The sequence below is a fragment of the Bos javanicus genome, chromosome 8 (genome assembly GCF_032452875.1).
Source record: "Bos javanicus breed banteng chromosome 8, ARS-OSU_banteng_1.0, whole genome shotgun sequence".
NCBI classification, from domain to species: Eukaryota; Metazoa; Chordata; class Mammalia; order Artiodactyla; family Bovidae; genus Bos; species Bos javanicus.
The window spans coordinates 83,259,560-83,272,285 of NC_083875.1; the positions used below are offsets into that span (position 1 = coordinate 83,259,560).

Genomic DNA, 12,726 nt, shown 5'->3' on the forward strand with positions numbered 1-12,726 from the left:
ATTTATTTTTCTTTTTTATTACTTTTAAAAGATTCCTTTTGTGATTTTAGTCATGGTTCAGTGAGTTATTTCTTTTCATTGTCCCTAAACAGAATCTCTGCCCTTTTGTCTCCCTACACATTTTACTTTCATGGGTTGTCCAAACTTGTGATCATTTAAAACAACTAAGTGAAAATTCTGTGGAATCATCAGAGAGTAGAGAAGAAAAACTCCAAAACTTTGGTAGAGAAAACTGGCTAAAATTATATAGACTAAGAAAGGGACGTTTTTTCAACCTTTTTTCCTTTTTGTCTCACTTTGTAGTTTGGAATGGTCAGCTATCATTGTAGATGAAGCTCATAGAATCAAGAATCCAAAGGCTAGAGTAACAGAAATTATGAAAGCTTTAAGATGTAATGTCCGAATTGGCCTCACTGGAACCATTCTTCAGAACAACATGAAAGAATTGTGGTGTGTTATGGACTGGTGAGTTTAGAAAATTATTTTCTACTTTCTTAACCTTTTTTCCTAATTATTTGTTTCTGAAAAAAATTAGTTGTCTGTTTACAGAGGTGTTTTCTCCCAAACATAGTATGCACAGTAGAGTCCCAGGAAAACCCAGCTTTATGTATTACTCCTGGTCCCTGAAATAAATACCTGAAGTAATTTACCAGTCCCATCATCTTCTTATAGTTATTCACTGAAATTGTCATGAAGAACATTCTGCTTTCTTGCCTTTTGTTACTGTTATCCTTAATAAACACGTGACTTAGTGTATATTTCTTAAGAGCAAAACGAAGTCTGTTTCTTATTAGTTTAATAAAGCCTTAACATTTTTCTTATTGCCTTTATAAAGGGCTGTGCCAGGACTATTAGGTAGCAGGATCCACTTCAAGAAGCAGTTTTCTGACCCAGTAGAACATGGTCAGAGACACACAGCAACAAAAAGGGAACTAGCTACGGGCCGAAAGGCCATGCAGCGGCTCGCAAGAAAGATGTCTGGGTGGTTTCTCAGACGAACCAAGACTCTAATCAAGGATCAATTGCCTAAGAAGGAAGACCGGGTGAGAACCGCTTTTGTGTATATTAGGAATTCCTTGTCATGTTTTATTTATTCTGAAAATACTTCTTTTGAAGAGGAAATCTATCTCCTGTGGTGTTTTATGAATACAGTTTTTTAGCATTTTACTCAGTGTGAAAAAAATTGTTATGTGCAGAATTTCATAAAGTATTAATTGAGCCTGAGAAATCTTCCTCACTAACTTTACTAACATTTTATCTAACAGGTCTATTATTAGTACACATTAAACTCATTTCTCTTATTTTAGAACACGAAGGACTTGATACAATTCTTCCTCAACGAAGAAAGAACTTCTTGCCCTAATGTGTTTTCTGTTCATATTTTGCCCATCTTATACTGTCTGCTGTCTGTAATCCAGTATGTAGTGTGCTGTGCTTAGTCACTGTCATGTCTGACTCTTTGCCACCCCATGGACTGTAGCCCGCCAGGCTCTTCTGTCCATGGGGACTCTCCAGGCAAGAATACTGAAGTGGGTTGCCATGCCTTCCTCCAGAGGATCTTCCCAACCCAGGGATCAAAGCCAGGTCTCCTGCATTGTAAGAGGATTCTTTACCATCTGAGCCACCAGGGAAGCCCAAGAATACTGGAGAGGGTAGCTTATCCCTTCTCCAGGGAGTCTTCCTGACCCAGAAATCAAACCGGGTCAGTGCAATCTCCTGCTTTGCAGGCAGATTCTTTACCAGCTAAGCTACCTGGGAAGCCCATAACCCAGTATGAAAAGTGAAGGTGAAAGTCAGTCAGTCGCGTCCAACTCTTTGTGACCCCATGGACCATACAGTCCATGGAATTCTCCAGGCCAGAATACTGGAGTGGGTAGCCTTTCCTTCTCCAGGTGATCTTCCCAACCCCCAGATTGAACTCAGGTCTCCTGCACTGCAGGCAGGTTCTTTACCAGCTCAGTCACAAGGGAAGCCCATAACCCAGTATATTCTTTGGTATTTTAATTCTCACTACAGAACAAAGTAGTTAAAAGCTTCTTTTTAATAGTTAAATTTCCTGTAGAATGCAATGTATATTTGCACAACTAATTTTAAGAGTTTGCATGAAAATTACAATTAAATTCTGTTAATTGTGTAAGAAAAGTTGAAGACTTGACTTTAAGAGGATCTTTTTTATTTTTATTTTTTTTCAAACGTTAAACCTTTTATTTTGTATGGGAATATAGCTGATTTGAGCATCTTTTCATGTGTTTATTAGCCATGTATATGTCTTCTTTGGTGAAATATCTATGCAGGTCTTGTGCCCAGTTTTTGATTGGATTGTTTGTTTTTCTGGTATTGAGCTACATGAACTGATTGATATTTTGGAGATTAATTCTTTGTCAGTTGTTTCATTTACTATTATTTTCTCCCATTTTAGGGTTGTCTTTTCACATTGTTTATAGTTTCCTTTGCTGTGCAAAAGCTTTTAAGTTTAATTAGGTCCCGTTTGTTTATTTTTATTTCCTTTACTCTAGGATGTGGTTCACAGAGGGTCTCACTATGATTAATGTCAAGGACTGTAGTGTTTGTGTTTTCCTCTAAGAGATTTACAGTTTCTGGCCTTACATTTAACTCTTAAATCCATTTTGAGTTTATTTTTGTATATAATTTAAGAGGTGTTCTAGTTTCATTCTTTTTCATGTAACTGTCCAGTTTTCCCAGCACCACTCATTGAAGACTGTCTTTTCTCCACTGTATATTCCTACCTCCTTTGTCAAAGATAAGGTACCCATAGGTGTGTGGTTTTATATCTGGGCTTTCTATATTGTTCCATTGGTCTCTATTTCTATTTTTGTGCCAGTACCATACTGTCTTGATGACTGTAGCTTTATAATATAGTCTCAAGTCAGGAAGGTTGATTCTTCCAGCTCCACTGTTCTTTCTTAAGATAGCTTTGGCTGTTCGAGGTCTTTTGTGTTTCCATACACATTGTGAAAATTATTGTTTTGACAGTATTTTTGTCCTTTGCATTTCTTCATTGTCTGTTGTAACCTCCTTTTTCATTTCTAGTTTTCTTGATTTGATTCCTCTCCTTTTTATTTTTTTTTTTTTTGGTAGGACTTCCCTGTAGCTCAAATGGTAAAAAATCTACCTGCAATGAAGGAGACCAGGGTTTGATCCCTGAGTCAGGAAGATCCTCTGGAGAAGGGAATGGCAATCCACTCCAGTATTCTTGTCTGGAGAATCCCAGAGAAGCCTGGTGGGCTACAGTCCGTGGGGTTGCAAAGAGTCGGACATGACTGAGCGACTAACATTTCACTTCACATCCTTTTTTTTCCTTGATGAGTCTAGCTAATGAATTATCAATTATATTTTCTCAAAAAACCAGCATTTAGTTTTATTGATCTTTGATATTATCTCCTTCATTTCATTTATTTCTACTTCGGTCTTTATGGTTTCTTTCCTTCTACTAACTTCAGGGGCTTTTTTTTCCGCTCGTCTTTTTTAGGTGTAGAGTTAGGTTGTTTATTTGATGTTTCTCCTGTTTCTTGAAGTAGGATTATATTGCTGTAAACTTGCCTCTTACGGTGCTGCTTTTCCTCCATCCCAGATTTTGAATTGTCCTGTTTTCATTGTTGTTTGCTTCTAGGTATTTTTTGATTTCCTCTTTAATTTCTTTAGTGACCTCTTAGTTACTCAGAAGCATATTGTTTATCCTCCATGTGTTTGTAGTTTATTTTATAGCTTTTTTCCTGTAGTGGTTATCTAATCTTATAGTGTTATAGTCAGAAAAGATGCTTGAAATGACCTCCCTTTTTAAAAATTTACCAAGGCTTGATTTATGACCTAAGGTGTGGTCTGTTCTGGAGAATGTTCTATGTGCATTTGAGAAATAAGTGAAATCTACTGTTTTTAAATGAAATCCCCTGTACATATCTATTAGGTCCAACTGTTTCAGTGTATCGCTTAAAGCTTGTTTCTCCTTATTAGTTTTTTGTTTGGATGATCTGTCCATTGGTGTCAATGGGGTGTTAAAGTACCCCACTATTATTGTGTTTCTGTCCATTTTCCCTTTAATAGTTGTTAGAATTTGCCTCGTGTATTGAGGTGCTCCAATGTTGGGTGCATATATGATTCTTGTATCTTCTTACAATTGATTCCTCAATCACTATATAGTGTCCTTCATTGTCTCTCATAATGGTTTTTAACATCTGTTTTGTCTCATGTAAGTATTGGTACTCCCATTTTCTTTTCATTTCCATTTGCATGGGATATCTTTTTTCAGCCCCTCACTTTCATTCTGTAGGTGTCCGTATATCTGAGGTGGTTCTCTTTTGACAGCATATATAGGGGTCTTGTTTATGTATCGGTTGAACCAATCTGTATCTTTTGGTTGGAGCATTTAATCCATTTACATTTAAGGTAATTATTGATATGTATGATCCTATTACCATTTACTTAATTGTTTTGGGTTTGTTTTTGTAGGCCTTTTCTTTCACTTATGTTTCTTGTCTAGAAAAGTACCTTTAGTATTTGTTATAAAGCTGGTTTGGTGTTGCTGAATTCTCTTAACTTTGCTTGTCTGTGAAGCTTTTGATGTCTCCTCTGAATCTGAATGAAATCCTTGCTGGGTAGAGTAATCTTGGTTGTACCTTTTTCATCACTTTAAGTATTCTGCCACTCCCTTCTAGCCTGCAGTTTCTCTTGAAAAATCAGCTGTTAGCCTTATAAGGATCCCCTTGTATGTTATTTGTTGGTTTTCCTTTGCTGCTTTTAATATTTGTTCCTTGTGTTTAATTTTTGTTAGTTTGATTCATATGTGTCTTGGCATCTTTCTCCTTGGGTTTATCCTATATGGGACTCTCTGGGCTTCCTGGACTTGGGTGGCTATTTCCTTTTCCATGTCTGGGAAATTTTTGACTGTAATCTCCTCAAATACTTTCTCATAGCCTTACTTTTTTCCTTCTTCTGGGAGCCCTATAATTGGATGTTGGTGCACTTGGTGCTGTCCCAGAGGTCTCTGAGGCTCTCTTCATTCCTTTTTAGTCTTTACTCTGCTCTGCTTCAGTTATTTCTACCATTCTGTCTTTCAGCTCACATATACACTCTTCTGCCTCAGGTATTCTGCTGTTGGTTCCCTCTAGTTTAATTTTAATCTCAGTTATTGTGTTGTTCATTGTTGAGTGTCTATTCTTTATTCCTTTTAGGTTCTTGTTAAACATTTCTTGTATCTTCTCAGTCACCCCCTCCATTATATTTATCTGTGCCTCCATCTTATTTCCAAGATGTGGATCATCATTACAGTCATTATTCTGCATTCATTTTCAGGTAGACTGAATATTTCCTCTTTATTTGTTTGGTCTTGCGAGTTTTTACCATGTTCCTTCAACTGCTGCATGTTTATCTGTCTTTTCGTTTCACTTAATTTACTGTGTTTGGGGTCTCCTTTCTGCAGACTGGAAGGTCGTAGTTTCTCATAATTGTGGAGTCTGCCTCAGTGGGTGAGGTTGGACTAGTGATTGTGAAGGCTTCCTAGTTTGGGGGACTTGGGCCTCTGTTCTGGTTGATGGAGCTGGATCTTGTTTCTCTGAAGGGCAGCGCCATATCCAGTAGTGTGCTGGGGTGTCTGTTGGCTTGGTATGGCTTTGGGCAGCATGTCTGCTAGTGGACAGAATTGAGTTCCTATTTTGCTGAAGTTTTGACCTGAGATGTGCAGCTCTGAAGCTTGCGGCCTTTGTGGGGGGCTTGGTCTTAGCATTGAGATAGAGGCCTTTGGGAGTGCTCTTGTTGATTAACGTTCCATGGGTTTGTGAGTTCTCTGGTGATCCAGAGTCCTGGACTCAGGTCTCCCACCTAGGGAGTTCAGGTCCAACTCCTTACTATAGCATCAGGGCTTCACAGGTCACACAGCACAGAAAACAAAACCCCAAGAATAATGGTGAAAGCAACACTCAACAGGCCAGAGCACCCAAAGAAACTCACATACTTACAAAAGAGAAAGAAGAGAGAAAAAAGAGAAGAGAAGAAACAGAAAGGATAAAAACAGGAGTTAAAAAAGAGAGTAGTCAAACCAGTAGGTAAACTTGAAAATGAAAATGAATATGAAAAACTAGACTAGCAAAAACACGAAATCAAAAACATGGGAAAATACAATATAACTAAAGAGTACTGTAAAAATAGGAAAATAAAATGAACGTATTTAAAAATAAGATGTTTCAAAAATAGGAAAAAGTATATTATAAAAAAGAAAAATTAAATAAAATAAAAAATTAAAATTATAAAATTAAAAAAATTAAAATTAAAAAAAGTATATTATAAAAAATTAAAAATTATATAAAATAAAAATAAAAATTAAAAATTATATAAAAGAAAAATTAAAAGTAATGAAGGAAATACTTTGGCCACCTGATGTGAAGAACTGACTCCTTGGAAGTCAGGAGGAAGCATCCTCCTGATGCTGGGAAAGACTGAAGGCAGGAGGAGAAGGGGACGACAGAGGATAAGATGGTTGGATGGCATCACCAACTGGATGGACTTGAGTTTGAGCAAGCTCTGGGAGTTGGTGATGGACAGGGAAGCCTGGTGTGCTGCAGTCCATGGCATCACAAAGTCAGACACAACTGAGCAACTGAACTGAACTGAATGAAGAAAAACAACATTAGAACAATATGGAAAAGAAAACAAAAATAGAATGATATTAAGAAGAATGTCCTCATGATTTCTCCATTGACTTCTCCACACAGTGTGCTCTAGTCAATCTGCCTACTCAGAAAGTCCTCCAATATTTCTAGGAAAATGTCTGGATCTGTTATTGGCAGTGTGAGGTTGGCTCAGATTCAGATCTTCCCTTACTCCAGTTTATACTTGCTCCCCAAAGCCACAATTGCCCCTAGAGTTCACAGTCTCAGGCTTATTGTGGGGATTTAATCCATTGCATCTGCGGCTGCAGGAGTGATTTCCCCTTTTCTCCTTTGCTCGCAGAGCTCCTGGTGTTCCACTTTGGTTCTGGCCCTGTCTCTGCTTGCAGGCTGCCCTCTGGTGTCTGTTCCCTGCCCAGACAGAAGGGGGTGAGAGTAGCAGCTTACTGGGGCTCAGTTTCTCGGTTGGGCTGGGGAGAGGTGGGGTAGGGAAGACATAGTTGGGGTGTGTGGGGAGTGCCCACTGTGACTGAGACCTGCAGGAAATCCCTGAAGTCTGAGGTGGATTGTGTGCTTCCCCAACGCAGGGGGTTGGCCCTGCGTTTGTGGGTCCCTCAGTAGAACCAAGCTGCTCAGGCTCCCAGGAAGGTATGGTCAGTGACCCATGCTCACTCACAGCATGGTGGCAGCTGTGACCTCTGTAGTCGAAACTGTAGTGGCCTCCTGTCTTCTGTCTTTGCCATTCACACCTGCTTTTCTTCTGGGGTCACAGATTGCAGCTGGCTTATCCCACCTATGGCACTTGTGAAGATGGGGTCCTGCATTCTACGTGTGCAGTTAGAGCATTCCCACGGCAATAGTCTCTTGCCTCTCTGGTGGGCCCAGGCTTTTCTCTGTACTCCCTCAGTTGTGTTTTACTAGTCCCCTCAGAATACCTTCATGACAGCCAATGCCAGTCCTTTCCCTGGGGTCTGACCCCTGAAGCCTGAGCGCTGAGCCTGCACTCACTGCTGTGGGCATGTAGCCACTTCTTGCCTGAAGAGTGCTGTTTGGTTACAGTCTCTGTGGGGAATTCTCTCCATTTTGCCTTCCCAGCACGTGTTGCTGTGTTCCCCTCTGAGGTTCCAAAGCTCCTCCTAGACTCTGCCTGCGAGAAGGTTTCTCTTCCGCCTTCACAACTCCCTCCCCTATGGCACAGGTCCTGGTCCTGAAATCCTTTGTCTCTTTTTTTATCCTTATCTTCTGCCCTGGGGATTGACTTGCCTTTTTGGAAATCCCCAGGGTCTTCTGCCAGCATCCAGAATGTGTTCTGTAGGAGTTGTTCCACATGCATATGAATTTTTGATGTATTTGTGGAGAGGAAGGTAATCTCCCTGTCTTATTCCTCCATCATCTTAAAAGTCCCCGCCTCTGAGAATAAATGTTAAATGTTCTCACCATACACACAAAAAGTAATTATGTGACGTGATGAATGTGTTAAATAGCCATATTGCTATGCTTATAATTTTATAATAAAATCACATATCAAATCATAATGTTGTACACTGTAAACTTATATGTTAATTATATCTTAATAAACTTGGGGTAAAATAATAATTCAGAATTTCCGCCTGTACCTTAATCATTGGCCCTATCTTCAATATTCTCTTTTTATTCTTATATCCACAATTTGTCTTCTTTTTGCAGTAATGTTCTGTTGTAATGATACACACATATAAATATTTAAAAATAGATGGCTTTCCCTCTTATTCATATGCCTCAAAGTCCTACTATATATATATATAGTTTTATGACCCTGGTTACATATGGCTGTATCTCGAAGAACTTTACCAATTTCCAGACTACCAGAAATACAAGGCAATTACTCACTGGCATTATTTTCTTGTGTTTTCCTCTTTTCTTGAATTTGGGCACAAGGTGGCAATTTTACAAGTTTTGCCTTCATGTGTATTTGTTTAATTCTTATATCTACTAATTTTGGGAATTTATAGCAAAAATACTTTATCCTATCTTCAGTAATAGGAAGTTTTAAATATTTTTCCAAATTTTCAAGTAATTCACTAAGTATTATCTGTGTCATTGTTCTAAAAATCTTTCCTTGTCTAGTTTTTTTATTTGATCTAAACTTTAATCACTTATTTGCATGATGGGCTAATAATGTGGAATGCTGAAAAGACCCACAAGAATATGTTGAGAAATTTATAAGGAAATCACATACTTAGCTTTTTCATATTTTGAGTTTTTAAAATTAAAGAACAAACTGTGAGATTTATTAGAAAAGTATAATTTGTATAGTTTAGGTGAGGTTATAGCACAGAATTAGGAGAAACTTTCTTGTGTTTTCTATTATACAGTGATGTGCACGCGTATGTGCTAAGTTGCCTCAGTAGTATCTAACCCTTTGTGAACCTATGGACCATAGCCCCCCAGGCTCCTCGGTCTATGGGATTCTCCAGGCAAAAATACTGGAGTAGGTTGCCATGCCCTTCAGGGGATCTTCCCAACTCCGGGATCAAATCCACGTCTCCTGCGTTGGCAGGCAGGTTCTTTACCACGAGTGCCACCTGGGAAGCCCATATAATGATTACATGGGCTAATCATGTAAGAAAAATTACAGTTTATGAGCAATTTTCACTCTTACAGTCTGTGAAACCCGATGTGCATTGTAATTATCATTGCTATAAAAATACTAATAACTACCTTCTATTTTATCTTGACAGATGGTATATTGTTCTCTGACAGATTTTCAAAAAGCTGTCTATCAAACAGTATTAGAAACCGAAGATGTGTCTTTGATACTTCAGTCTTCTGAGCCTTGTACCTGCAACAGTGGCCAGAAAAGAAGAAATTGTTGTTATAAGGTAAGTATTTCAGTGTGGTATGTTTTCCTGGTAGCTCAGATGATAGAGAATCCTCCTGCAATGCGGGAGACCTGGGTTCACTCCCTGGGTTGGGAAGATCCCCTGGAGGAGAGCATGGCAATGCCTTTAGTATTCTTGCCTGGAGAATCCCCATGGACACAGGAGCCTGATGGGCTACAATCCACGGGGTTGCAGAGTCTGACACAACTGAGTGACTAAGCACATTACATGATATCTTTACTGTCTTGTTTTTTATTACAAAGTACTCAATTCTAGTATCAGAGTAAGTAGCAGGTAATATAACTTTTCCTCATGTGGTTTTTTATCTGTAGAAGCTTTGTCACCGTGTATACTTCCTGGAATGAGGACTTTCTCTACTCTTTTATTAAAAACATCATTGTGTTATGGTTTACCAAAAGTACAATTCCACATTAGTGATTCATGGATATTTTGTGTATCATTTGACCATTATTTTCTCACAATGTATTGTGCTGATAACCAGATAATATTGTGCTGATAAAAACCGGATAATAAATATTATTGTAAGTGATATATTTTTGGTGTAATTAGTTACATAGCCATGTTAGTCCCTTGCTTATTTTTATTTTCTGTACTTTTATGGTTACAGACCAATTCACAGGGCGAAACAGTGAAAACCTTGTATTTCAGTTACCTTGCAGTCCTTCAGAAGGTAGCTAACCATGTGGCATTACTGCAGACTGCTAGCACCTCTAGACAACAGGTTTGGGTTGGCTTTTTAAATTTCTTTGTGATGCTACTTAGTATATTTGGTATAAAATTTCTTAGCCAAATATCCTTAAGTTATCTTTGTATGAAATTTAAGAGGTAACTGACTTGCTTGTTTTTTAATTTAGATGTCAGAGAAGTTTATGCATTTAAATTTTTAATCAAAGTAAGAAAAGTTAACCTTAAATCTTTTTTATGCCTCTGATATGTTCATATTATTTTCACTTTCCTAATAACTTTTGATATATTACCAACTAAAGATATTTGATGAGTCCATTGTAATTCCACTAATAATGTATCTAATTATGTTTATCTAATCTATTGTATTAAAATGAGGCTTTATAATAATCTGTGTATTAAATATTTAGTAAAAATGAGTAATTTCAAAATTTAGACACACATGGAATCATTGGCTTTAGTCATGTCAGTTGTGTCTAAAGCACAATGTAAATAAAAAGATCTTTTTAAAAGCTTTTTGTATACTTTTCATATTTTGCTTTTGTGTGATAGGCTTGAGGCTGTTAAAATGTAATTTTAAAAGACTACTCTTTGAGAAGTATTCAGTTACTTATTTTGAAAATCTTAAAAAAGTAACAGTAAAATTAGTAACCATATCACTATCTCAGAACTCCTCAAAGCCTTACATATTTAACATATCACTGTAAGGTATTTTGAATTAAAGAAGGCAAAACTTTCAACCTAATACATTCCTTCTAAATATATTTTTTATAAATATTTTCAAATTATACAGGTTTAAAAGTGCTGAGATTTCTTTTCTTCTTCCTTTTCCCCTTAAGGAAACACTTATCAAAAGGATATGTGATCAGGTATTTTCCAGATTCCCAGATTTTGTGCAAAAAAGCAAAGATGCAGCCTTTGAAACACTTTCTGACCCAAAATACAGTGGAAAAATGAAGGTAAGTTGTTGTTCTTTCAGTTTGCATACATGCAAGGATGATGTATTTTAAAGTTTAAATATTTATGCAAGGAGATCCAACCAGTCCATCCTAAAGGAGATCAGTCCTGGGTGTTCATTGGAAGCACTGATGTTGAATCTGAAACTCCAGTACTTGGGCCACCTGATGCAAAGAGCTGACTCATTTGAAAAGACCCTGATGCTGGGAAAGATTGAGGGCAGGAGGTGAAGGGCATGACAGAGGATGAAATGGTTGGATGGCATCACTGACTCGATGGACGTGGGTTTGGGTGGACTCTGGGAATTGGTGATGGACAAGGAGGCCTGGCGTGCTGCAGTTCATGGGGTCGCAAAGAGTCGGACATGACTGAGTGACTGAGCTGAACTGAGCTGAAATAAAATGGGTTGTCTTTATTATATAGTTCAGAAAAACCTTTTGCTTAGTACAGAAAATTTCTTTTCTTTCCTTTGTGGTTTTCTTTTCCACAGTGTTTGGAGCTGTCATTGCCAGATGTGTAAGTGCCTGTTTTAAAAATAACAGTATTACTACTATTACACAGGTTTTGGATTATTTGCTTCCTCTCTAAACACACTGCATATGGGGGCAAGTTATTGGCATTTTGGCATCAAAATCAAATCTGGAATTCAGGATTTACTGTAATAGAGAAACAGAGGGGATAAAATGAGAAGAGGTATATATCTGACTGATTATTGTAGAAAATAAATATCAGAGTTTTTAGAACCTAGTTGTAATTAAACACATTTTATTACATATACTTAAAGAAAATTTGAATACTTACTAAAAGAAATTTGTTATTGTTCAGTCTCTAAGTTATGTCCTACTCTTTGCAACAGCATGGACCTGTAGCAATCCATGCTCCTCTGCCATCCATTATCTCCTGGAGTTGGCTCGAATTCATGTCCATTGAGTTGGTAATGCTATCCAACTATCTCCTTCTCTTGTCACTTCATTTTGTCTTCAATCTTTGCCAGCATCAGGGTCTTTTCCAATGAATCGGCTCTTCGCATCAGATGATCAAAGCTTCAGCTTCAGCTTCAGCATCATTCCTTCCCATGAACATTCATGATCAATTTCCTTTAGGATTGACTGATTGGATCTCCTTGCAGTCCAAGGGACTCTCAAAAGTCTTCTTTCTCTAGCACTACAATTCAGAAACATCAGTTCTTCAGCACTCAGCCTCTTTATGGTCCACCTCTCACAACTGTACATGACTACTGGAAAAACCATAGCTTTGTAGGCACAGTGATGTCTCTGCTTTCTAGCATGCAATCTAGGTTTGTCATAGCTTTACTTTCAAGGAGCAAGTGCCTTCTGATTTCATGGCTGCAGTCACTGCAGTGATTTTGCAGCCCAAGAAAAGAAAATCTATCACTACTTTCACTTTTTACCTTTCATTTTGCCATGAAGTGATGGGACTGGATGCCATGATCTTGTGTATGTGTGTGTGAGTTGTTCAGTCGTGTCCAACTCTTTACGACACCATGGGGTGTATGTAGCCTGCCAGTCTCTTTTTGTCCATGGGATTCTCCAGGCATAGGACTGTAGACTACCAGGCTCCTC

At 38.0% G+C, this 12,726-nt stretch overlaps 1 protein-coding gene across 1 annotated transcript in view; it reads left to right on the top strand.

The window, feature by feature from the left end:
* Nucleotides 1–12,726, top strand: part of ERCC6L2 (ERCC excision repair 6 like 2) — a 156,028-nt gene that overhangs the window by 42,883 nt on the left and 100,419 nt on the right. The window contains exons 5-9 of the mRNA XM_061426138.1: nucleotides 304–465; nucleotides 836–1,043; nucleotides 9,341–9,481; nucleotides 10,110–10,223; nucleotides 11,026–11,145. Of these exons, the coding sequence (XP_061282122.1) occupies nucleotides 304–465; nucleotides 836–1,043; nucleotides 9,341–9,481; nucleotides 10,110–10,223; nucleotides 11,026–11,145 (745 nt within the window). The remainder of the gene's footprint in view (nucleotides 1–303; nucleotides 466–835; nucleotides 1,044–9,340; nucleotides 9,482–10,109; nucleotides 10,224–11,025; nucleotides 11,146–12,726) is intronic.